We start from the raw sequence: 26,978 nt of genomic DNA, 5'->3' as shown, positions 1-26,978 counted from the left end.
CTCTATCCATGCAATATTTCCGGGGCCATTGCATTACAGGGCCTTGCAGCTTTTAAAAGCACACCACCTTCGGAAAGGCCTCACTTATTCTCAGGTGGTACCACTTACGGACGAGGCACAAGAAGAATTGGAGTGGTGGCTGTCCCACATGGACGCTTGGAACGGAAGAGCAATCTTCGGTTCAGCCCCGACTTGGTGATAGGAGTCGGACGCAAGTCGGTGCAGTTGGGGGGCACGGTGTAGGCAGTTTTCCACAGGAGGAAGTTGGTCTCCGCAAGAGCAGCGACTTAACATCAATTGCCTGGAGCTCCTGGCAGGCTCCTTCGCGGTTCAGTGTTGGACCAAGGACAGGGTCCAAGCCTCGGTCCTTCTGAAAATGGACAATGTGTCGGCGGTCAGGTATATAAATCACCTGGGCGGCACGAGATCGAGAGTTCTGGCGAACCTGGCCAAGCAATTTTTGGAATTTTGTCTCTCCAATCAGGTCTCGGTCACGGCGGAGTATCTCCCGGGACGGGACAATTCGGTGGCGGATTGGCACTCCAGTTATCTGCGGGACGCCAGTATTTGGAAGTTGGACCAGTGATCTTTCAGCGCCTGCAGGACATCTGGGGACCCTTCTCGGTCGACCTGTTTGCCTGTCGGTTGGATCATCAGTTACCCTGGTTCTTCAGTTGGAGACCGGATCCGCTAGCGGCGGCAGTGGATGCTTTCAGCCAGGACTGGAGTCGGGAGAACAGTTATGCATTTCCACCGTTCTCAATGATAACATGGGTGGCGGCTCAGGTTCGAAGGCAGTCTGCCTCGGTGGTCCTGATAACACCGCGTTGGAGGTCGCAAGTCTGGTTTCCAGTTCTACTGGAACTTTCCTGGGATTTTCCAATCCCACTCCACCCGACTCTCCACCTGCTGTTGAGTCCGGAGGGGACGCCTCACTGCCTGGTGGAGGAGGGTTGCCTCCTGTTGATGGCGTGGCGGATTACAGGCAACGTTGGAGATTGCCGGGCCTTTCGAGCCACGCTGAACTCCTCCTGTCTAGAGCTTGGGCAGACAGCACATCCAAGTGCTACAGATCAGCATGGACACGGTGGGTATGTTGGTGTATGCGACGGGAAGTGAATCCCGTGGTCGCGGACTTACCTTACGTACTGAACTATCTGGCGGTCCTGGCTCAGAAAGGTCTTGCTTATAGGTCGATAAACTCAGTTCGCTCGGCGATATCGGCAGGGCATGCACCTGTGGATGGAGCTCCCCTAGGGGAGCATCCCTTCGTTTGTAAACTTCTCAGAGGGATCAGGTTATCACTCCCTCCGGAACCATGGTATTCAGTGTTGTGGGATGTGAATCAAGTGTTGAATCTTTTGCTGTCTTGGCAGCCCAACCGGTTCCTGTCTAGGAAGGAATTGTCGGCGAAATTGGCAATGTTGTTATGTTTGGTGTCCTGTAGGAGAGTGTCATATGTGGGGCGTTCGATATCACTGAAAGAGTTTTTTCTCCTGAGGGAGTTACTTTTACGGTGAGTGCACGGACCAAGTCTCATACGCGCACGATCTCCTACCCTGCTTTTGCGGATACGCCCAAACTTTGTGTGGTACAATGTCTAAAGGCATATGAGGAAGCCACGGAGGAAGTTCGCCCCAGGGTGAACGACAACTCCTTATAGCCCTCAAAAAGCCATTCAGAGCAGTGTCCTCTCTCACCATTGCCCGGTGGGTGTGCTGGATCATGCAGGAAGCAGGTATTAACACGAGGGCTTTTGGTGCACATTCAGCTATAGGAGCGATGGCCTCAAAAGCCTTTAGCTTGGGAGTGCGGTTGGAGTACCTCATGAGAGCGGCGAACTGGTCTTCGGACTCTACGTTTAAGAGGTTTTATTTCAAACTGCTGCTGAATGTGGCTCAAGTGGTTATCGATAAGCTTTAAAGGAGCATAATCCTCGCCTCCGGTCCTGACATAAAATAGAAATTTGCCTAGCCTACGAAAAGGTAAGTTTCAATTCTATTAAGGACGCGGAGGCGAGGATTATCCCTCCCTGCAAGCACGTGGTTTGCTGTTCCCACCCCATATGATCGTAAGTAATCTGTTTAGATTTTGGGTGGTTAAGATGCCATTGATTGTATGTCCAAGATTGGGATTGTTGTCTAATGCCCATGTTAAGATCTTTTCAAGTTTAGGAATATATTTGTCACGCTTGTCTGGCGTTGTAAGACATACAGGTGACTGTTGTACTCTCTTTCAGGAAATGAGAATCAGAAGCAGTCCGGTTGAATGGGAGAGAGAGCCTCCAGCAAAGAAAGAGGTCGGGCAGGAAGTGACGACATAGGCGGTGATAGCCTGATGTGCTATGGACATTGTTAAAGGACTCAAAGAAATGTTGTTTCTTCTTTTCCCTGGTTATGGGAATTGTAGTTGTGGTTACAGTTGTGATGAGCTGCTGTGCTGGAATTTGTTAATAAAGCGAAGAGAGAAGTGAGCATAATCCTCGCCTCCGCGTCCTTAATAGAATTGAAACTTACCTTCTCGTAGGGTAGGCAAATTTCTATTGTCATATAAACTCTCTTAGGTCTTAGTTGGAAACGTCTATTGATATTACAAAAAAATTGCACCGGGCCAAAAACTGATCAAAATTAATTTACACCATGTTTTCTGCTTACATAATAGACCAGAGGTTCTTAACCTCTGGTCCGGGGGTTCACGAACCCCACTCAGGATGTCCACCACTGCTATGAATATTAAATGATATTATCAGATTAATGAAGCGTATATAAATAAAACAGTAAACTATAAAACTGAAAAGTTTTAAACATTTTGTAAATGTGAAGGAATTGAAATACGAGGCTAAAAATTATGATAGTATCCTCTGATTGATTTGTGGGAGCAATACAAGTGCTTCAAACAGAATATAGTATGGACGATGAGTGGCCTCAATTGAATTTAGAAATGTTCCAGCCTTCCAATTAAAATGTACTTTTTTTTAAATATATTTGTGAATATTGATTCAGTGGGGGTCCTGTGTTCCAGTAATGATTAAGTGGGGGGTCCACACAAATCAAATGGTTAAGAACTACCGCACTAGGTAATAGAAAACACTGAATTTCTGATAATTTAACATGGCTCACACTGTTTGAAGTTAAATTTCATGTTCCACTCTGCACAAACTTACCAAACTAAATGGGGTGAGGTTGTCTTCGGCATCAAGAGAATTGGCAGCTTATTGAAGCAGCCAATAAAAATTACCAATTCAATGAATATCCAAATCTGCACTCACTTTGATCAGTAGAGACACACACCAGATAACTTGCGATGGACAGTAATCGAGGCACATCCTCAAATGAGTAAGAATGCCCTCTTCAGAAGAGACAAAAACTGGACTTGCCGACTTTTCACTGATAAGCAGGGTTTAAATGAGGAAGTCCCTTGGAGTGAACATAACAGATAAACCCCTCTCTTGGGCATCAGCACCCATTCCTTAATGGAATAACCAGTGAACCCCCTGTATGTTCCACTCCATCAAGTGCCATAAGTGGAGATACCCCATACCATCTGGGTGCACAGTGTCACAGTCCTTTCAGGCATCCAATTCATCCCTGGAAGGCCCCTTACACAACTCCCAGTGAAGGGCCCAGCACAAAGCAGGTGCCATGACTTAAATTTTCATTGTAGAACATAATAATGGTCATTGCCCCCTGTATTATGTACTGCGTTCCCGGTAAATGCCCAGCACAGAACCCACTCTTCAGGGTTACCTTGAATTCTCCTGCTCCAATATGGCACCATCACAGATTCTTGCTTTATCACGCGTCAACACAACCCGACACTAACATTGCAAACTTGTGTATTCCCACGGTTTACCATATATTAATGGTCATTGCCCGCTTGATCCAAATATTATACTCCACGGAGTCTACACCAAAGTACAGAACCCAATTAGGGTGTTTTAATTTTACTTCTTCATGTACCAACATGGCACCCATGGCAACTCCTCTTGCTATGACACAACATTTTGATGTAAACCACGCCTTTCCGGGGAAGCCATTTGCCCCGCTTTCGCTTCCCACGCTTCTCAGTCCGACCGCGGGTATTTAACCGGGTACTCCAGTCCCCCGTCTCACTGTTCCGATCTAGTAGAGCGAGGGTAGGTAGACCAGCGTACTAGCAGCAACGTAAGCATGAGTACTTCTTGATTGTTTTACTACAGGGGAGCTTCCCTACTTTAGTGTTCAACTTGCACTTCAACACTTGACCTTAACTTTGGCATAATTTTCCATTTCATGTGCTGCACGCCAGAACTCTAGGTAATTCTTAGTGGTACCTCCACCAGTATTCGATGCTGCAGGTGATACACCCAAGCTGGGTGAGTGACATACTTTTTCTGCTACCACAGTGGTTGCTCTGCCAGCTTGCCTACCTCTGCCCTGAGATGTGTCACTCATTTACAACGTGCTTCTTGCTTGTCACTGCGTTTTTCACTTTTTACTAACAGTAGTATTATAGTTCATTTCTGCATGTCGCTTTCTTGGAGGACTTTTTAACCTGTTTTTGTAAATATGCCTACTGAAATGAACAATATGCTTCTGTCAGTCCATAACAACCAGGTACCTCACGGTGGGGTTATTTGTGTGTTCGGTTTAACCTGGAAAAGAACTTAGACGACCAACCATTGTGCAGATAGTTTATTTCACTTCTTTGGTCCTAGTGAATTGCCCTTTGATCATGTGAGAGCCCCGGCAAGAAACATGTTGATCTCGAGACTTGAGCCACTCCTGAACATTACATTGGCAGTGCGCCACTATCGTTTTTAATTAAGATTAGTGAACTCGCTGATTAAAATGTATTCTAGAGTACCATTACATCCCATTTTATCTGTTCTCACCCCCATCTTGCAACAACACTTCCCATATTCATCTATATACCCATACCAGCCTGCACTCTATGGCATTGGGAATAAAAGATCTCCAAAAAAGAGCCCCTCATAGGGAGTCCGTCAGGTATTGCAGCAGTGATCTGACAAGAACACCATATGATGAAGAATGACACCCAACTGGGTGTGTGAGGGCCTCAATTCCTAAAATCGATCTTCATCTTACCTTCCCTCTGACTATTTGTCAGACCCCTTCAATAACAGATGGAAGAAAACACTGGGGCATCCTACAAACCGGTGCAATGACTACCTCCACCAAGATTTGCCTTTAACCACGCAAAGAAAAAGACATAATCGACCCCAGTACCAGTACTTTCCCCAGTTACAGGACACTACCCCTGTGGTTCCTGCATAGTGTGTGCGCTCACGAAGATCACCAAAGACATTAACTCCTTCGCTGCGGCGGCTATTCCGCCGCAGCGCTAACGGTCGCAGGCGGGCGCGCGGCTCACCCGCGCTGGTGACAGAACCGTTCCGTCACGGCTCGCGGGTGAGCTGTGCTTGTGACGGAACGGTTCCGTCACGGCCCCGCCCGCTTAATTAAACCCGCCGCGCAGGCGCGAAATCAGCGCCACGCAGGCGCGGCAGCCGGGCCGTGACGGAATCGTTCCGTCACCAGCACAGCCCACCCGAGGGGCGTGACAGAACGGTTCCGTCAGCAGCATGGAAGGTGTTAAACTCTCTGATAGGTTCAAAGGGCTACAGAAAACACATACCAACTGCAACACCAGTAACTGGTGTTGACCCTCCCCTTGGACCTTAATTTAACACCGACTAGTCCTCTCCTTTTCCTCCTCTGTCCAGCCCTCTCCACGAACTGCATACCTTTTGTTGCAAGACATTCAATTTTCATAACAGCCCGATTCATCTCGCTGCTGACTTCTCTGCTGAAATGAACGAATTGAGGAGACAATTTCTGGTGCTCAGATCCAAGCTGCGGAAGCAAGACCTCAGATACTGCCTGCTCGAGCCGGCACTGCCGATACTCACACTTAATGGAACCACTACTGAAAAGGATGACATGGACCCTGGAAGGTGGTTTCATAGATACTGCGCCACCGTCCCAAAACTCAATACACATTCTACCTGCAACCGTATCTGTTCTGGAGGAAGCGCCTGATCAAGAAACATGTCTGGCCACTAACATCCAAAAGTGGTCTCAGGGCCTTAAGCATGGGTGATGGAAACACTCTGAAGCGTAAGACAAATCCCAATCGCAGAAAAAAACCTGAACAATGCAGCTGCTCCATGGACTGCACTCCTGGTCGCTCCTACTCCGGTCTTGGGAGAGGTTTTCACATACCGTCTAACAACTTAAACCATTACAATACACTACCCGGGTGAATGCCTGGACCGGCACTCATGGACTGCCTCAACAGCTCCTATTAGAATTCAGACCCACCTGTATACATTGTGCTTTTCTGTACTTTGTTATTGGACAGTATATTGTGCCTACCAAGACTCTGTTGTGGGCTTCTGTCAGAAGTTACCCTGGCCCCTCATGTGCCTTCGAAGTACTCTTGGATGTGGTCCCCGTGACTCCACTGGTAGGGTCACATTCCCGAACCTCCAAGTCACAGATTAGGTTCACTGAGAACATTAGTCTTATTGTTCTGTCCATACTCCCTCAGTTTCTCTCCTAGTTGCGGTATTAAGTTATTCCTGAGTCCCCCATATTCCTAGGAACCACTCAAAAACAATTACAACAGGAACTACCCTCTCCGAGAGCCCAAACTTTCGCAGTCTATGCCATACCCCCTCCCTACCCTTTTGACCCGTGTCCTTTTGGCTCACTCACTTTGGTCCTTACTGTGGTTTCCCGGTACGTGATCTCTTTCACACACATTCAACTCAACTCCCTCAAGCCCACAGCTGGTTATACGTCTGCATGATACTCAGTCTCTGAATTGAGGGAACAGATACCACGGAGGGCAGCCTTGGTTATTCACCATGTCCTCCCCTTCATGGGGGACACACGCCCCCGATCACGCCATGGCAACACCTGGTGGACCACCTTTGTTGTCTGTATCCTCCCGCAACATTAGGGGCCTCATGCATTACAGCCAATGGAAAAGGAATCTCTGTTTTTGAAGGCTAGTCATACGGATATTGCCCTCCTACAGTAGACAAACCTGACTGCCGAGGAGGGCTACAAGCTGCGTAGCAACTGGGTCAGAAAAGTGTGCCATGCGCATAACACAGATTCCACACAGTTAAGGATGATTTCACCCTTAAGCCATAGAAAGAGATGGGTAGCAGCACTCATTCTCAAGTCACGGCCTGCGAAAGTACTAAAGACATGAATTGGGGTGGACGTTATGTCTTTGTGCAACACCAGCTCCAAGTCACATATTTTATAGTGAGATCGATATATGCCCAGTGGGAGATAAGACTGGATTTCTAGCTAGCCCAATGCGAATCCTTCACCTCTTTTGCAGCACTACAGAGCTTATGGGTGGAGATTGGAATGTCATCAGAGACCGCTCTGGAAAACCAGACCCAGACATGATAGGGATAGCTGCACCCTAAGTGACATCATTCAAGATCATGCATTCCAGGATCCCTTGCTCTTGCTGCATCCCGGGGTAAGAGAGTATATATTTAGCTTCTGTCCCAAAGGTATGCACAAAAAAAGCCTATTTTCTGCTTGCAACCACCTTTAAGTGGAATTTGGTATCTTCCTCTATTTTCCTAGGTGAGGACTCTGACCACGACCTAATTGAGATCAAGTCTGAGTTTGATAATTGAGTGATTAAGCCACCCTATGGCATGTGTTGAAAGAACAAAACCTGTTATAGGGACCCTAATGATAAGCAGCGCCTTTGCTCCTATCTCTGATGTTTCTTAGACGCCAATGCTGGCTCAGTCATCTTGACATGGACCCTATGAGTGGTGGGCAACACATGCCTATAAGATGACATAAGAGAGACTCTACCCTAGCCAAGGTCAACGCTCAAATAAACATGCACACAGGCCCTTATATTCTCATTCACAGATATTTACGCCCAAAGATCCAACACAGTCCACTCTCACTACCCTGACCCAGGCAAAATACGACATGAACACGCTACTTACAGTACAAGCTGAGAAGTTCCTTTTCCGGCTGTGCCAACAACACTACAAGAGGGGTGAAAAGGCAGGGAGGATGCTGGTGTTAAATCTCACACAACAAGATTTGGACAGAACAATCTCTTCCTTCCGTAATGCACACTCTGACTTTCTGTCCAACCCCATCACATTCTGAAGGAACTCCAAGCTTATTATTCTGCATTCTATGCCTAAGGAACAGGGTAAGTTAGCAATGGCGAATGATTTTGTGAATAAACAGCCAGTCCAACAACTGACAGAGATGTAATGCAACTTATTGGATCTTACCATCAAGTAAAATGAGGTAGCAGTGTTCACAGACTTCACGGCAACCTGTAAATCTCTTGGAGAAGACAGATTCATTGCAGACTTCTATAAAACCACCAAACCCTCAATAGTTTCAATGCTAACAACAGCCTTCGGAGAAGCCTTGCAACAAGGATTTGTCCCGGATCCTTTTAACAGAGCTAGGATCAACCTGACCTTGAAATCCACGGCCCCAGCTATAGACCTCCCTCACTCATCAACAGTGATGTCAAAACTCTTGTGAAGGTACTAGCAAATACGTTGGGTAAATAGATCACCACTCTCGTCCACCCATCCCAAGTGGAGTTTGCACCAGGACGGACATCTGCCAATCGCCTCCATACCCTACTACATCTGAAGTGGCAAGTGCAGAGTGATGCTGATGAGAATGTCCTACTGTTGCATGATGCCGAAAAGGCATTTAACTGAGTAGAGTGGAGCTACCTCTTCCATGTCATGGACTGCATGGACCCCAAATTTACCACCCCAGTGAGGGAACTCGGCCTTCAGCCTCCAGTGGAGGTTTTCTTTCACCTTATGTCCCTATTCACAGGGAAACTTGGCAGGTATCCCCTCTACCCATTATAATTCCCGATTTTCCTTTAACCCTTAGCCATAGCAATTCGAGGGTAAGACTGTATGTCTAGGATCCCCACTGTGAAGGGGAAACATAAAGGTCTCAGAAGATATCCTGATCACACTGCTGCCCCCTGCCCTGGCACACACACTAAAGGGGCTCATTAATTAGCTTGCCAGCTTCTCTGGCTACTCCATCAATTGGTCCTAATGTGTAGCACTACTAGGAGACTTCAACTTACACTGGGATGACTGCAACGACAAACTAGTTAATACACTCAAGGATTTCCTTGCCGAGCTAAACCTCAACCAAGCATGCACACAACCCACACATTCTAAAGGAGCAACACTGGACTGGATTATCTCGGGCAACAAAAACTCATCAATCCTCTCAATAGCCCCTTGTGACTGGTCGGACCACTATGCGATAACTTTCTTGATACCCATATTGAGAAAGGGCAAGACCGTTCAACCTGCCAACAGCAAAAAATGGATCCGAGACACAAGGGAGGCTAATATTGAGCTACTAGTAGAAAGCTGTGAGAGAGATTTAAAGCCTCCTAGCTATCTGCAGAATGCAAATGAGCTGACAGATCACTACCTAACCTCGATCGGGAATATCGTCAACAACACCTTGCCTTTCAAACTAAAAAGAACCACGGAGAAGATGAAAAATCCATGGTTTGATGGATCACTGAACGAAGACAGACGCAAACTGAGAATGGCCGAAAGAAAATGGAGACAACACCCATCATCCCCTGAGCTGAAAGCCCTCAGAAAAATTAGAAACCAATATAACAAAAAGATCATCAACTCCAAAAAGGAATTTATAAGATCAGAATTGGATAATTCCAAAAACAGACCTCGGAAACTCTTTGAAATCCTGAAGCAACAATCAAACAAACTTGCAAAAACAGCACATGAAAACTCAAAAATATCTCTAAGCAGCGAGGAATTTTCTACATTTTTTACGAAGAAGGCTAATGCGCTGGAAACAGAGCTCTTAAGCGCTGCGAGTAACCTCTCCATCCAACCACGGACTACGAGCGATCACAACCCGACATCAGTATGTAGCAAGTTAAAAAACAAGGCAAAGTGGGACACATTCGAACTATATGATCAGGACACGATCGCCAAAACGCTATCGAAAATCAAACCCAACAACCACTACCAAGATCCTTTACCTGCGAAATGCTTAAGAGGAATCAGCCATATTGTGGTGCCAATCTGGACCAAAATAATAAACGCATCATTGTCACAAGGGATCCTCCCGGACTGCCTAAAAACAGGTCAAGTGGTTCCCTTGATCAAAAAACCAACGGCGGATGCTAAAGACCCGAATAACTTTCGACCAGTAACTAACATCCCTGTATTGGCCAAACTTATTGAGAAATGCGTGCAGAGCCAACTGAGCCAACACATCATTAAGTTCTCCTTACTAGACGAATGCCAATCGGGATTCAGACCAGGACATAGCACGGAAACAGCGATCCTCCACATTGTGGATGACGCACTTCAGGCTCTCGATCAAAATCAAGCATGCTTACTAATTCTCCTGGACCTGTCATCGGCATTTGACACAGTAAACCATGAAGCATTACTGGCCAGGCTACAGGACAGGATGGGAGTATCTGGAAATGTGCTGAAATGGTTCGACTCTTTCCTACGGAACAGAACACAACGATTCCTGGTCAACCAAACAATTTCTCCACCTTGCCCCAACTCAATCGGAGTCCCACAAGGATCAACACTATCTCCTGATTTGTTTAACTTGTATGTCGAACCTTTCACAACAATTCTCAGAAACTCACAGATATCCTACCATATGTATGCGGATGATACGCAAATTTACTTAAAGATTGCCTCTCTTGAAGACATTGAGCTAATGAATGAAACTTTAAAAATGGCATTGCAATGGCTAACTACCAACCATCTGAAGCTAAATGCTCAAAAAACAGAGTTCCTACTAATTTCTCCACCAAGGTGCGTCACAGAAATAAAGGAATGGACCAAGTTGATGACTGCGCTTAACTGCACTCCGATGCTAGTAAGCTCAGCTAAGTCGCTAGGAATTACTCTAGACGAGAATCTTGACATGAAAGCTCGCATTAATTCAATGGCTAAAAGCGCCCGCTTCCACCTGAACTACCTAAGAAAACTGAAGCCATTTATCTCTGAAGCAGATTTGAAACTGGCAACCCAATCCTTAGTCATCTCTAGGATTGAATACGGTTGCACTACCTTAGCGGGTCTACCAAAAACTTCCACAGCACCACTAAAAGCTTGCCTCAACGCTGCAGCGAGACTCATCTCTGGATCAAGAAAATTTGACCGCATATCCCCGCACTTAAAAGCATTGAACTGGCTACCCTATGAGGCGAGAATTCAACTAAAGATAGCATGTATCACCCATAGGGCGCTTCACCACAATACTCCTGGATACCTATCCAAGAAGATTGAGCTGTCAGGAGGCAACAGACCTGCTAGGAGTGCCAAGGAGTTGTTGCTGCGTCCAGCCATCTTTAGAAAGAAAAAAACTTATGACAGAGCGTTCTCAGGAGCTGCCCCGAGAATCTGGAACTCACTCCCTCCAAGCATCAGGAAGAACCCTAATACCTTAACTTTCAAGCGAGAAGCGAAGAGCTTCCTAATGAGTAAATACCTTGCATAGAGGAGTTAATGGATCACTTTGGGATCTGATTCTGTCCTCAAACAAATCACTCACGTCATCAGAAAGAGAAGGATCGACGTGAACTAGATGAAAGATAAACTATGGATCGAAACGGACAGACGTTCCTGGTGATTAAACTGTATACCAGCTGCAACCTCATGGCAAAGTGAATGTATATAATTATCTCACATCCCTAATTCATATAACCTCCTACCTCATTTATTTGTCGAAATCGACAGCTGTTAATGCTGCATGCTTTATAGATGCTGCTTACTGGAATAGAATAATTCGAATGGAAATTAATTTCTTAAATGTTACTATTGCCTGCTGCGTACTGGACAAGAATGATTCGAATGGAAGCTAGTTTCTTAAATGCTAGTATTGCAGGCTCTGTAGTTACGACGTAGTGTAAAAGAGTGCCTCGAATGAAAGCGAGTTGCATAAGCACTCTCCAAAGCTATATAACAATCTACCTCATATCTATTTGTATTCAATTGGTTATCATCTTGTTAATATTTATATCATACTTTTATGTGAAGCGCTCTGATACCCACGGGTCTTGTTCGCGCTATATAAAACTTTACAATAAATAAATAAATAAATAAATGACCCCATACACTATGCACACAAGTTAGGCATGTTACCTTTCAGTTGGAAGAGCCTGAAGTTTAATTACCTATGGATTTTCATTAACTGAGGACTCGGCAACATGGTACAGGATAACCTGCTCTAACTAGAAGACCAAACTAAGAAGGACTTCCGAAAACGGCAAAGTCTATGACTATAGCCTTTTGGGGGAGGGGGAGGGGGGACACCTACCTGCTCCATCTGGAAGGTTTGTAAGATTAATCACCTTCATGATAAGATCTGACGACTCCCACAAACCCTCTGCAGATCTTCGCAGTTCGCCCAACTTACCCCCTCATAACTGGGGCACCATGTTCACCCATGCCCAACTTACATCCTGCGAAAGGCGGCCTCGCCATTGCCCCATTCTCCAATTCTTCAGTCTCTACTTACTTGGAAAAAGTTTAGGGGAACCACGTCTATACACCACTATGAGTGACCACGTCTTCTCTCGACCCCTCTCTGCCACCTTATGTACATGGTGGGGACAACGCTTACACTCCCAGTACACAGAGGAAGACTGGGACATCCTGATGTCCAAACATGACACAGGACTATGTGAAGTCTGCCAGAAATTGAGCTAGTTAAAGCTGACCACTATTGGCATTGGTTTCTCTACAGATTACATAAAGCTAATCTACCACCCTAGAGGTGGCAAAAGTGGGTATTCTCCGACTGTGGAAAACAACAAGAGCCCCCAACCCTGCATACCTGGATGGAAATATGAGTGAGATAGTGGCCTTTGAAAAAACTATGTATGCCCACAGGACAAACTGGCACAATTCTAGGAGCTATGTGGCAACTTCCTGTGAGCTGAGCGGGAACACACACTAAGGGTAAAGGAAGAGACTCCCTTTCCGTCTCAAAAGACTGCTCTTTGATTCTGTGATATATCACAGGGCAGGGGCCTCGACACATCACAGCAAGGGATATGGGGCTGATAAGTTAATCATATAGAGTAGGCAGGGGGTCTGGTATTAACCTTTTGATCCACATGTCACTGTGGCTGACATTGTGAAGTCTGGTCACTCTTATGAATTGTGTTGTGGACAATCAGCTTCGGAATCATGCCTGCTGTGAAAGATATCTTTCATGAAGGAAGATAAAAAGGAGAAGTACCCACTTCAAAAGAAGTGAACCCAAACATAGAACTTCAAAGACTCAGACTACAAATCACATTTAGTTTCTGGAAATGGTCTTTAAGAGGGGGAGATTGAGTCCCCAAATATGTGTTATCTGCTAAGCAGGCTGTGTAAGAAGGGGAAGCTCTGCAAGACTTCTGCCTGTGACCATGACTGGAGGGAAAGTATGCTGGGGTACCCTGTGAGGGAGAGGATAGCGTTGGAGGGTGCAAGGCCCAGTTGGGAGCCCTGCACGAGGATTCCCTGAGTGAGGTGTGAGGCAGTGCACAATCGGGCCTTTGCCCATGTGGAGTATCAGTTCTACAACCCTTGTATGTTGGGAGATGGCCACATTGTTCTGAGCCATATCGGAAGTGCTGGGCCGGGAAGCATCAAGCCACACTGCTGCATCGGCCAAGTATATCAGGGGAAGTCACTAGTGGACTGAATTTGGCCAGCTGTGCAGGATCTGTGACTGCCTAAATTGGTGACCTTGTGCCATAGAAAGGGCAATCACCTAAGGAAAGTGTGCTCCTTGTTCAGAAATACCACAGCAACCCTGCGTGCCAGGAAGGTGGGGAAGGGTTTGGTTCGCTGCTACTACTTTGGCCAAGGGTTCAGGTCATCGCCCCGGACAGAACTGCTGTGCCCAGCAGGTCAAGCTCGCATCCATGATCTGCTTCCAGCGAAGTCCCAGAGAACCCACCGTGGGTGTTGCACTTTCGTTGGCGCTCCGGTAGGGAGCCAGAGGATAACAACAGCACACTGCAGTTGCTTCTGAATATAGTATTCCTTTTCATGTGTATAATTAGAAATAACATATTACTCTTTTTCTTATAAAAGCAAGTATCGAATGTACATTGATGTATTGTTCATACTGTTTGCATTTTGAGTTATGATTCATGTTCAATGACCTGTATCTACATTCCCCTCGTCCAACAGGGAGCCTTGATTGTTCGACCACAGCTACCACTGAGAGTCAAGAGTGGAAGGGGTACTTGGCCCAGTTGAGTAAGATTTATTGCAGACTTCGGGAAATCAGTAGTAACAGGCCACAACCTCCACAGTTGGAGATCAGTAACTCCTGCGTACCCCATGACCACTCTTATGGGGGTTCTGGCAAGCACCTATTGGATTGTTTTAGTGACAATGTAAAATTGTCTTCTGTACAACTGTAATGTAATTTGTGTTTTATGACGTTCACAGTAGGAACACATCATAGGTTTCAAACACCTCATGTTTCTATCATGCAAATAGGTTTCTTGGTGAACAACAATATGGTGTTTCTGAAACTTATACAGGGAATTCTTAATATAAACTGCTTGATTATTTTAACATGCTAATCTAAATTTTAGCCTCATGATATTATTGCCATATATGCCTGCTGTACAGCGGTGAAAAAAGAGAATACCTGAGCAATGGAAATTATAGATGCGAATAATCTGTATTAATTGTCTCTGGTTGGACACCCTTGGCCAAGCCAAAAACATGGTCCTTATTCATCCTACTAGACTTGTCTGCAACCTCAGCGCCTTTAACTCCACCTCCAATAAGCATACTGATAAAATGGCAGAAGACTTTCACTGATGCCTCAGGGAAAGCTCTACAGTGCAATATCGAGGTTTAAATAACCGAGAAAAGCAAACTGGAAACAAACATTGGCTAAGCCAATAGGGTGCACTTTGGGCAAAAGGCTCTCGCCTTTGGGCCAATTGTTTTTAGCCATTCTGCACATCATCCCTGAGGCTGTGCAGCATGGTTAAAGATTTTTTTTAACACAGATGGACGCATAATTTTGTAGGTCCAAGCACAAAATGACGCAGTGGCTTTTTTTTTCTTTGTAGTTACCGATCCGTTTTGGATCAGTAACTAAAGAAGTAAAAACCATGCAAAAACTTTTTATTTAAAGGAGGGGGAGGGGGGACAAAATGGGAAAGGCGAAAGTCCATGGGCAGGGGAGAAGCTCATAGGAGAGAAAACAACCTCGGGGAAGGAGGTGAAGTACATGGGGGCAAGCACAACATGGAGGGGGGGGTGAAAGAAGTATATGTGAGACAGAAAGAAAAACAGTGCAGAGGGAGAGGGGAGAGAAGAACATGAGTGAGACAGCTGGAAAACACATGCACTGTACTTAACCCAAAAGAAAAAGTAGTGCACGTAAAGAAATCAGTGGAAGCATAAAAGACAACTAATCAAAAGAAATATTTTTAAGAGGCTATGCTCCATGAGAGAAACAAACACAAGACTGGCAAGCTGGGGCAACTGCTTAATTTGAGCCTGTGGTTTCCGGTGCTGAGCTCCGGCACTTCTTTCACAAGTCGAGGGCTATAGAAGTTTTTTCTCCCATAAGCCCATTATGATTACAAAACTATTTATTTTATTTATTTATAGAGTTTTGTATAGCGCGAACTTGACCCGAGGGTATCAGAGCACTGTACAGAGATATCACAGCAGTAATTACATGAGTTACATATGGGGTCAATAAAAAAGTACATAGTGACAGTATAAAAAATAAGAACACAATGGTATATCTGGATCAAATAGTTCGGAGGTAGCTGAGGAAGGGTACTCCTTAACTGGGGAGTGTAGAAGCACAATTTTTTCCCCGAGGTAGAGATACTCAGATGTATTTGGAGGGTGTGAGGTAGTACCTCAGTCCAGTCAGATGATTTAGGGGGGGTGGTTTAATGAAATTCACTGATGGCTAGAATTATTTACAACCATTTGAATTCCGAAGACCATTAAACACGTAGTGCGTGCCACAAACATAGATAAGACCTAAATTAAAGTGTAGAAATCCACATATGCAGCTCCGTCTATTCTCACATTTTTTACATCTCATGCGTGTGCGCAGAAATGATGTACAAACTTTGGAACTTGCACGCACTTCATCCAACATCTGCATAGGACCCTGTTCGAACCATACACTCAGAACAAGAACCCAGGATCCAGGATCCAGGTGCAAACAGAAGCGCTTTGCAACCCGTCAGGGGTATGAAGAACTATTAAATGATACAAAACTATGCACCATACAAATCACCAAATAATAAAAAAGTAATTAAATGAATTAATTTCAATCACGTATCCTTCATTCTCGGGGCTGTTCATACCCACATATTGCCCCAACAATAACGCTAATACACTAGTTATGTCAAAATGTCTTAATCATTACCTCCTCCTATGTCTTCCTCATCCATTCTTTACTTCCGGAGTAGTTTTCTTTCCCACAGACATCAATTGATTAGCACAACTCAAAAAGACCCCGAATATGGCGACCTAAATGTACCTGTCCTTCGGAGTGCCTGCCTGGTATGTCTTCAGAATGGCCCACAGTGGTCTAGGCAAGATGAATATGCATAATCACGTTAGTGATTTCAGAACAACTGCCTGTCACAAAGACCATAATGTTCACTCAATTTTTCTGATATCGATTGGATAATTGTGTCTGAGGCCTGCCACCTGGCTCCTGTGACTGATTTGGGGTGAAGCTGGATGCGACAGCGCAGACGCAGGACGAACTTTTCTGCGAAGGCACCATACATGCAGAGCAAATTAAAAGTGTGTGCGCAGCCCACCTATTGCCTGCCTTGCAGACTAGAAATATACTGATTGGCCGTAATTCTGCCCTTGTTGCTGTGCTGGTGATCCACCTCCAACTTCAGTCGGACCACTTTGCCTATCATTGTGCTGCTCTGCACTAGATGTCATCACCACCCTTATGCTGAGCTGCGTGGATATGGCAACATTATGGGATCGGGGAGCAGGTGGGCAACCAGCATGGCATGATAAGCTGAGTAGTGAACACTTGCCTGGCCCGCGCGGATTAACTAAGGCACTAACCAGCTCTGTGGTGATCTGCTGTGACCAGCCATCATCCGTCGCAGAGTGGGTAAGCAAAGGAGAGAGAGACCATGATTAGTGCTGGGCCACTGATGCTTGTTGTCATATATGTGCTTTTGATAGAATTACCTTGAGGCCTATCATATTTCCCAACATAAAGGGATGGGCGTGCAATTGTGGCAGTCGTGACAATGATGGTTTGTAAATTTGTGCGTGCACGATATGCGTGTGCTTTCATGTGTATCATCTTCTGGGCACACACGTTCAATGATTTAAAAAACACGATAGTGAAGCAAGTGCAAATGGAAGCCCGTGATCTTTACTAGAAATGTGGTTTTTCACATTTACCCTGCCAGTTTGTCGGACCAACATAATTTATAGGGGATTCGTTTATTCTAACCAGAGTTATAAATATCTATACACAGACACACACACCAACCTGCTGAGATGATACATCTTCAAGATGAAATAGCAAACAAAGAAGACCAATGTACTTTGTATTTTTCATAAAGGGCACATCATAAAAGACACTTAGAGATTTATAACAGGTTTGGCGGTCCTCCTGCAGCCCTGCCATCGCTGCACTGGCAGGAGGACCGCAAAGCCCGTGGTGCGCCCGCAAACAATATTCTGAGTTTGAATCTAGTGCGGTTGGTACGGCGGCAGCTGTGTTAGGCTCATAGGAGAGCTTTAACAGCAGACCGCTGTAGTGACAGCGCCTGCTTCACATTCCTGCACGGTGTGGCATGCACCTTATCATCCATGCCACACTGTGGAGGAACAGGGTGCAATTCCAGGGGGAACAACATGTGCCTCGCCCCAAATGCACCCCTAAGCCCAGAAAGAGCATGGAGCCCCATTAGGGTTGCATCTACGGCACACTCGTCGCGGGCTCACTGCCATGAAATGGGCGGTAGAAATGCAAATCGAAATATGCTCGCTGGTGCCAGGATATTCCTGCCCCTTTCTGCTGCGCGAGCGCCGAGGGAACCTGGATCCCAGCGGAGGCGGTGATCTGACCTCCACACACAAAATACGCCAGGTGGACCGCAGTGGTGAGACCGCCACCGCGAGTACGACAGTCCTAGGACTGCCATACTCGTAATAAGGCCCTAAGCCATTTGTACCATTTTTCAAAAGAGAAAAATATATTTAAATTGGAACCTTTTGGTTCTTCTTCTTCCAGGTTTCGATCCCAAAACAATGAAAACATTAAAATGCAGTACAGCTTAAATTTAAACGAAGTAGTTGTACAGTTGAGGTTGGCTTTAATAACTTTGCAGGTAGAATGTGGTTCAATATATACATTTAATTTAAAAAACAATGTATGTTGCGTTTTTTTATTTGTTTTAAATACAATGTGCATTGAAAATATTAACACATATTTGTCCTATGATATTAAACACATGGGTAAATACAAACATTACTTGTAGTTTGGATTGGGAACCATAAAATGATGCATCGATGTGAACTGGTTTGCACAAAAAAAAAATTTTCCACCCTGTACAGCCAGTGGGCTGAATTGTGGCACGTTCTAACCTCTCTCCTTCCATAAATGGCAGGGCAGGGACGGGATGCTGAGGCCAGAACTCATCCCACTACCGCCCACCTCAAAGTGATAATCCGAAACTCAATTAGAGCCCTAGCAGAAGGCAACAGACTGTATTGCCAGTGCTTAATCTGAGCCGTTGTTTGGAGGTGGAGCCCACGCCAACCAGCACTAATTTTTGGGGACCAGCACTTATTTTTCCTCAACAAACTTTAATCACAAGCCACGGAGAGAAAAACACAAAAGGGGAAAAGATGAGGCAGAGAAAGACGGAAAAACAATGAAAAAGAGAGAAATCAGAGATGAAAAAGAACTTGCAAGAGTGAGACAAAGAGTCAGGGAGTGCCTAGTGGTCGATTAAAGCAGAATTAGGTAGAATCAAGACTAAGCAACCTTAGTATTTGGCAGCCCAACCTTCTATGGCTCTGACCGCGTTCTTCTGAGCTACGGTTTGGGCCCTGCACTTATTCTTTCGCAAATGAAGCACTGGCTTTGACACGAACAATTAGCAAGCAAATGAGAGGGACTCGACAGCCAACTAATGGTAAGCAGTAGGTGGGCTCCAAGCCGCTGTATGTTCTTGGTAAACCCACTATATGTCCCGTAACAACCAACACAAGCACTGTCTATTAGGCGAGACCTATAAACAGCTTTGGGACAAACTGAGCCAAGATTGTAATTCTGTTACACCCACTGTAAATGTCACTTAGTCCGTCACGATCCCTTCTCACACAAAAAGACGCACATTTACATACCTGAAAAAGCCATGGTATCCAGTTTGACAGAAAACTATGCTGTTCGTCTGACTAGTTGGCATATCAAGGTAGCCCTGTTTCAACTGAGTGAGTTCAGAAAAAACTTCCTTTACCACTGCCACTACACACCACCTTATTTAGTACCTCTTGTCGACTTCAAACTTGAAGCTGTCAGGGGCCCTCAACAAGGGCATTTCAGAATAGGAGCTGGGCTAAGTCTAGCATAGGGCCATATGGTGTATCCATAACGAGTCTGACAAATAACTGGTAAAGAGATGATCCTCAAAAGAAATGTCAACCTTGGTCTGGCAACAGATAATCATTTTTTCCTGTATAATCAAATAAACGATAACAGTTTTTCCTGCATACCCAAACATGTTACACTGATAAGACCTCTATTAGAATCAGACGCCTATTCTACTCATTAACCAACATAATGAAAGCACTACTTAAGAATTACAAAAAAAAACCAATCGAATAGACAATAGGATATAATGTTGCATTAGCTAATAGCACTGGTATAATGGAGACCTAAGGAACTTAGCAATGAAAGCTCAGCTTTTAGATTATTGCTGAATGTCCTAGGAAGGGGCAGAAAATGGAGTATGAGTATTGCTCGTTTGCGAACCAAATTACATTATTCACATGATAGGTGGTAAAGTATTTAAAGAAGGAACAAATGAATACATGGAAAATAAGAAGCTAACACAGTTATCTTCGAGGTGTCATTCTTTAGACGGTAAATAAGAATGCACAGATGCAGTAGGGATAACAACCTACAGTGTTCATAGTATACAAGCCAAGAGTGTACGAAAGATGCAGAAATAAGATGTGTTAACATAAGGCATTTGAAAAATGGAATATCAAATTGGTACATCGAAATGCTCCTAATGAGTAGATTTGTGCGTTGGATTTACAATATCTATCCATGCAGTATATCATATTTCTTTAGCCCTTATCTACCCACCACCAGCCCAGTCTCAGGTCCATGAGTACCTGCTCCAGAGCAGTTTTTTTTTTTTGCATTCTCGGACTTGTCTCTTGTTTAGCCCACTACTATAAAATCAGGACTATACATCCCAGCATGCTAAGAAAAAACACTGGCATGGGAGCAGCTAGCTATTCACGCATGGACCGGGTTAACTTTCCAGCTATGCAACCTCCGGTTTTAGAAAGTAAACAACCTTTTAAAACGAACTTTTTTATTTTACCTTTCGCACTTCATCCAGCACCACGTCAAAGGATTTCTTGTCCATTGTTGAATATCTGCTAGCGGACTCGCAATTGTTTCAATGGCTCGACAAATCAATATTCTATAAACGGTGATCAAAAACCCGATCACCGAAGACCGGATAAATTAAAATAATAGACAGCACCAGTGCTTCTGAGTGCAGTGCTCTCCTATGTTCGTGGCACATTAGATGCCGAGTGCTTCGTTTCTCCAGTCACTAGCCGTGTGGTGCTTCGGTATTCTAGGAAGCAAGACAAGAAACTCTAAACGCATTGCGTTTTTGTATTCATCGGTGCAGGACATTCTTGGCAAAAGGCTGGCTCCCTTTCTGGACAGCAAAAGCGTTACCAGGGTTTCAAAGCGATGGACAGAGAGTCTGCTAGCTCTCCGAATACAAACAGTTCAATGTGGAAATGTAAAAACAAAGGCAGCTCTAGGAGAGCGAAGCAGAATGAAGAGGTAAGGGCGGCTGTCAGGATAGAGCTCCAGCACTGTCCTTCGTTAAGGTGGTTCCCATTTCCAACTGCATTGCGCGAGGCAGAAGGTGCGAAAACACTTTCCAGGAACCACTTTGCTCCAGACTGACAGTACACGAGGAAATAGCTAGGCCTCTTTGTTTATTACCAGAGTAGTAAAGCAGTTCCCAGACCTGGAGTTAGCTGTGCTTCCGGGTTGCGTAGGCGGCTTTCATTGGGATTATCACCCATATTCAGCGACCGAACATTCGGCACAGTAAGAAAGCTATCACTACAGTGCAGCACGTTTATATCAAGCGTACGAGAAATCACATTTCACTCTTTGTCCCATGCTGAAATGTATTTAAAAATATATATGTTGGTGTTATTTTTAAGTGATGCAAGCAAGAACATTATGTTTGACTACTTTCGATTTCTTAGTAAGAATGTGGAATAAACAGAATATGAGATTGTTAATCAAAGTGACAAAAAGACTTAGGGCCAGTGATCACAGCAGACCCCCTTCCAATATGGCGGCCTACCTTACTAGAAGCGTCGGTAGACGCCTACAGCAAAAGTAAATAATAAAACGAGTGTTTCCGGGTCGTGACCAGAGCCGAACGATGACGATGGGAAGGCATCAGCAGCATTCAATCCGCGCTGATGGGAACTAGTCTAACAGTGGCATTTTTTGATCTCTGGATGCCAGTTAAATGAGTTTCAATTCTTAAAATATCATTCTAGAAATCGGAGTATTTCGGGCAAATCATCCTTTATTAATTGTAAACTGAGAATAAAGTAAAATTTGCAAATCTCGGGAAACAGTGTTGTTCTTCCCTTAGAAGTGAAAGTGCAGCGATTATCCATCGATTAGTTTGCTTCTACTTGAGTGATGGAAGGGGCAGAAAAAGGGGACACTTGAAAACACCTTATTATTTTTTTTCGCACAGGTGCCTTGCACAACATTCAGGTTCTGTTGCGGGCGATACCTCTTTGCATACATCCCGCCCATGGGTGCAGCAGAGAGCTCCATGTGCTTTGGCAACACTGGTGTAACCTGCTCTGCCGCTCACTATACCACAACGAATTGGCATGGTGCTGAATCGAATTAAATGACAATCTCGGGCCGGGGAGATGTTCTCCAGGATAGCTACAGTGAGAGCCGCTCTTGCGTGGGCGGTGCTAAGGCTTTCCACATGATATATCTCTTGGCTTGGGAGGAAGTAAACAGAGGAGTTGGCAGTTACTGTCCCGTGAGCTTGAAAGCTTGTGGTGTTGGAAACACTTGCAATATGCACAGGGGAAGTCTTTTTAAGTAGAACTCTTGGAACGAAAGGCCGACGGGATGGCTCGTACATCCATGTCTCGTGTCTTTGCGGTGGCGGCGAGTGTTCTAGGAATGCTGCTACTTTTGAACTCTCATTTCCCGATGAAGGTGAGTGTTTCTGTTTAACTCGGGTTAGCCTGGGAGTGGCACTGGGAGTTTGAATAGCGCCTGGATTCCCACACGGGTGATTAGCAGCCCTTTACAAATACTGATTGGTTGGCTGATTGCGCGTGGTAGTCAAAAGGCATGCTTTCTCCAAAATGTTCTTTGTCTGCCTAGCTTACCGACCCTGATTTGCCAACTCTATCCCTCGTGCACATTCTAAGTACACTCGGTGCACCATTCTTTCCAGCATATTATATAAATCAATGAATCAATCGGAGTACTTGTAAAGCGCGCTAATTACCCGTGAGGATCTCAAGGCGCTGAGGGGGGGGGGGTGCTGCTACTGTTCGAAAAGCCAGTTCTTGAGGAGTCTTCTGAAGGCGAGTAGGTCTTGGGTCTGCCGTAAGTGGGTGGGGAGGGTGTTCCAGGTCTTGGCGGCGAGGTAGGAGAAGGATCTGCTGCCGGAGGTCGCACGTTGGATGCAGGGGACAGCGGCGAGGGCGAACCAGTCTGCTGTATCAACTTGTGAATGCATTGGACACAAAGACCAGCAGACTCATGCTCAACCCAAACATCAATACCATGCCAACCCTTGTCACAAGGACACCTCTCATGTTATGAAATATGCAGGAAAATACAACTCACTCGTGTTCCTGAAACATGATAGATTACACACACACTGACCTGTCCACTGTTGCACGTGTGATGTCTGGTGACTCATCAGTCTTTAGGCCACTGTACACCAAGCAGTGCTAGTGGAATGACATGGTCAGGCTAAGACACGATTGTCTGCAACATGAAAGTCGTGCCCTAAGTCACATCCTGACGTTTCTGTCCTACCTCTTTGAGCTGCATGCACACAGTAACTCCTTAATTGCAAATGCTTTCAGCATGTGGGTAGTGAAGGACAGTTTCCTTCCGCAGTGACACCTTAGTTGTGAGCCATTAGCCTTGAGTTCTTCCAACAATACTCCAGCAGGCACACATCTATTCATGATGGAAGAGTTAGTACAGACGTGAATGTCTCAGTCCTGCTGATGATCACATGCACCTCAAACTTTGGACTGGCTTACTTTACTCTAAACAAGGGAATTCAGGGAATTAATTACTGTAACAGTTTCAACATCTTCAACAAATCTCGGAGAGCCATTGCTTGTTACCTGCTGCACCAATGTCTTATAGCACTTTTTGCTAATTTGAATCCAGTGAACGCTACGCTGCTTCACCTTTCACTATTGTGTCACCTTTTTGGCAATTAAGCTATGATCGATTATAATATAAATGCTTATTTTCATTTGAAGCCTTGCTTTTCTTTGTGGGTCCAATATGTGTTTTTACATTTAATGTAATTCAATAATTGCAGTCCAGTTTGCTGTTGAACTCAAACCACTGCTTTAAATAGGCCGGTACTCTCTGGTGCTGAGTACCAGTACTTTTTTATTTTGAGAGGGAGAGCACCTGCGCTTCTCAAGAGTGACGTGATACTTTTAATTGGAGAGTACCTGCACTTCTCGGAACAAGTAGGTACTTTACTACAGGGTACCTGCACTTCTATTTTTCCATTTCAAGCACTGACTCAAACCTATTTTAGTTAGTTAGATAACATTTATTTAAACTCACAACATAGTCATTTTTATGGCAATGAATCTGAAGAAAGAACTGTTTTTTTAATACTAAATCACATCCTTAGCAGTCAGAGATAGAACCACCGTATGACACCTCTGCAGAGCACCTCCTCTTTCTCCGGTTGATATCACAGGGGCCTGAACTTCCCCCTATCAGGCCCTCCACAACACTGTAGCTGTAGTGGTTGGAGGGAATCCATTTCCAACTATGACATCCTCTGTCTACAAGAGACTTGGTCTACGGCCGAGATCAATTTTGATGGTTTTGTGTCCTACAACTGTCTAGCGCAAGATACCACTATGGGCAGGGAAAAAGGTGGGCTCGTGATTCTACTGTCTGTTAACTTTCCAGTACGTGTGAAGTCCCATTCTACCATTGGATCACATTCGCAAGTACTATGGCTGGAACAAAGAGGGGGTTGTGATACTTTGTTAATTAATCACTATAACAATATGTTTGATCCCACGAGCACCTGTGTTGTTAATGATCTTGAGACTGCTGTTATGAAAATTGGTAGGGATATCCATAATCCTTATGATATCATTTGGGGAGGGGATTTTAATATTCGTACTTGCCCCCGCTCTTTTACAAATGTATTTTATTTTGATGGGGCAAATGGGGAGGACCGGGCTCATTTTATCCATACCACTTAAGGTGACTCCCTTAATACTTTTATGCTCAATTTTGATTTGTTAATTTATCAGTGTTGGATAGGCCTCGAAGCATGCCCGACCCCTCCCCGCATGGCGGGTCGCGGACCCCTGCTACCCCTGTTCCCCAGACCAGAACCCCACCGGCAGCCCGCCGGGTCAACACCCAGCTCTTCCCCGACGGAACCTTGGCTCATGATCATAACAGTCTCGGCTGGCCCGGGTCCCTTCCCGAACCACTGTCTCCGGCCCAGCCGCCATTTTGGACACTCCACGACCAGGCCTCGTGGCCTCGGGTCGACCTCGGCCTCAGGCCCAGCCAAGCCCCGACATCGAGGCACCACCATCCACCCAGGGGGTAGAGAGACCACTTGGCGGGTCAATGGGAGAAGGAGTGTCGATGGCTCCCCTCCGGGAGTCGAGAGACACCGAGACAAACTCATCCTTGGAGGCCTGCTGGCGCTGCTGCGGCTCCTCTTCGTGAACTATCTTTGAAGGCCTGTTGGCGCTGCCGCGGCTCATTCTCGTCGAGAACCATCTTGAAGGCCTGCTGGCGCTGCCGCGGCTCATCCTCGTCGTGAACCATCTTGAAGGCCTGCTGGCACTGCCGCAGCTCATCCTCGTCGTGAACCATCTTGAAGGCCTGCTGGCGCTGCCGCGGCTCATCCTCGTCGTGAACCACCTTGAAGGCCTGCTGGCGCTGCCGCGGCTCATCCTCTTCGTGAACCACCTTGAAGGCCTGCTGGCGCAGCCGCGGCCCTCCTTGCGAACCCTCCAGCTCGAGGATTGTGAGCTCCAGACCTGCTACCCCCGTACCGGACCGGTACTAAGACTGTCCCGCTACCCCCTTCCCCAAAGAGACTAGAATTGACGGGATCCTCGTATCCTGGTCCCCACTGTATCGTCCAGTTAACCTGCTTAAGAATACCTATAAACGTGTACGTAACCTATCTTGGTGTGGTGTCCATCTGTGGGGGGGAAGTTGCTCGTCCGTACGATTGCAGGAGAGGGCCCTCGCCAGGAGTCCTCTCCCCCTTCCTCGGCCGACCCTCCGGGTCCCCGTCTAACAATCAGCCTGCCGAGGATATTGAAGGTAACATTGTACCGACTTTTGTAGGGAGGAACTCAGCCTCTGTTATTGATTATTTGTTGGTCTCAGTCCACATTACCCCTTACTGTGCTGTTCCCGAAATTGTTGATTTAGGCCTCAGTGACCATAATGCCATTACCATGTCGACATCCATTTGGGGGACTAAGTCTACAACTAAGTGTAGGATTGTTGATGAAATTATCCCTTGTAGGCAGAATGGTATTAGGATCAAATGGTGTGGGGACAACTCTGATAAGTTGCTGCGAAAAATAGTGGTAGCTAGCTCTGACGAGCTGCTTCATTGTCTTGATGACGATGCAGCTCCATCGTGTACCATCGCTGAATTTGAAAAACTCAACGACATTATTAAAAGGACCCTCACCATTACTAATGTTAACACTAAGAGGGCTACTCTAGGATGGTTTGACAGAGCCTGTACGAACTCTTTACAAGAACTAAAGAGGGCACTCTCAAACCATCCTAGAGATAGGGAAGCCGTAAAACTTCTTAGGGCAACTTACAAACTCCAATTGACCCGTTGAAAACAGTAGCTTAGGAAACAAGCGTGGGACAATTTGACTAAAGCGGCGGAGCTGCGAGATAGTAAGTTATTCTGGAGCACCGTTAACAGCCCATTCCTCCAAAACGAGGAATTCCCAATTTTAACAGCTCAGGTCATCGAGGATAGTTGGGTCCAATATTTTACCGGAATCTTTGACCCCGCCGGGTAGGACCATATCAGTTTAAGTGCCGACATTATTGGGTCTAAGCTACCCCTGGAGATTACATTACTAGAGGTTGATAATGCTATCCGTAACAGCAAGGGAGGGAAGGCCCCAGGACCGGACGGAGTTCTGGTCGACCTGTATAAAACAGATTTATAGTTATGGAGCCCCCTCCTGAACCAGGTCTTTAATGCCTCCGTCAAAGAAAGTACACCCTCTACATGGGGTGAATCCATAATTTTGCCGATTTACAAGAAGGGAGATAGGGCGGTAGTTCTTGGCCTCTCCTCTATCTCCTTTCTTGATTCCTCGTTGA

General features: G+C 45.6%; 2 protein-coding genes across 6 annotated transcripts in view; one reads left to right on the top strand and one right to left on the bottom strand.

Annotated features, from left to right (window-relative positions):
• Positions 1-21,350, bottom strand: part of PROSER1 (proline and serine rich 1) — a 216,685-nt gene extending 195,335 nt beyond the window's left edge. Inside the window, exon 1 of one of the 2 annotated variants that reach the window (XM_086935064.1) lies at positions 20,665-21,350. In XM_086935064.1, coding sequence (XP_086791190.1) covers positions 20,665-20,709 — 45 coding nt within the window. In that variant the 5' untranslated portion in view covers positions 20,710-21,350. The remainder of the gene's footprint in view (positions 1-20,664) is intronic. The other variant, XM_086935065.1, reaches the window with a different exon arrangement.
• Positions 21,351-21,752: 402 nt separating this feature from the next.
• NHLRC3 (NHL repeat containing 3) overlaps positions 21,753-26,978 on the top strand; it is a 110,303-nt gene continuing 105,077 nt past the window's right edge. For 2 of the 4 annotated variants that reach the window (XR_015299342.1, XM_086935063.1), the window contains exon 1: positions 21,753-22,574. Coding sequence is in view for 2 of the 4 variants with exons in the window: in XM_086935063.1 (XP_086791189.1) it covers positions 22,485-22,574 (90 nt within the window). In the remaining 2 variants the exon portion in view is untranslated. The remainder of the gene's footprint in view (positions 22,575-26,978) is intronic. The other 2 variants (XR_015299341.1, XM_086935062.1) reach the window with 1 other exon arrangement.

This window comes from Lissotriton vulgaris, chromosome 8 (assembly GCF_964263255.1).
Source record: "Lissotriton vulgaris chromosome 8, aLisVul1.2, whole genome shotgun sequence".
NCBI classification, from domain to species: domain Eukaryota; kingdom Metazoa; phylum Chordata; class Amphibia; order Caudata; family Salamandridae; genus Lissotriton; species Lissotriton vulgaris.
Note: the sequence above shows the minus strand (reverse complement) of the source record. Positions and strands in the feature narration are given on the sequence as shown.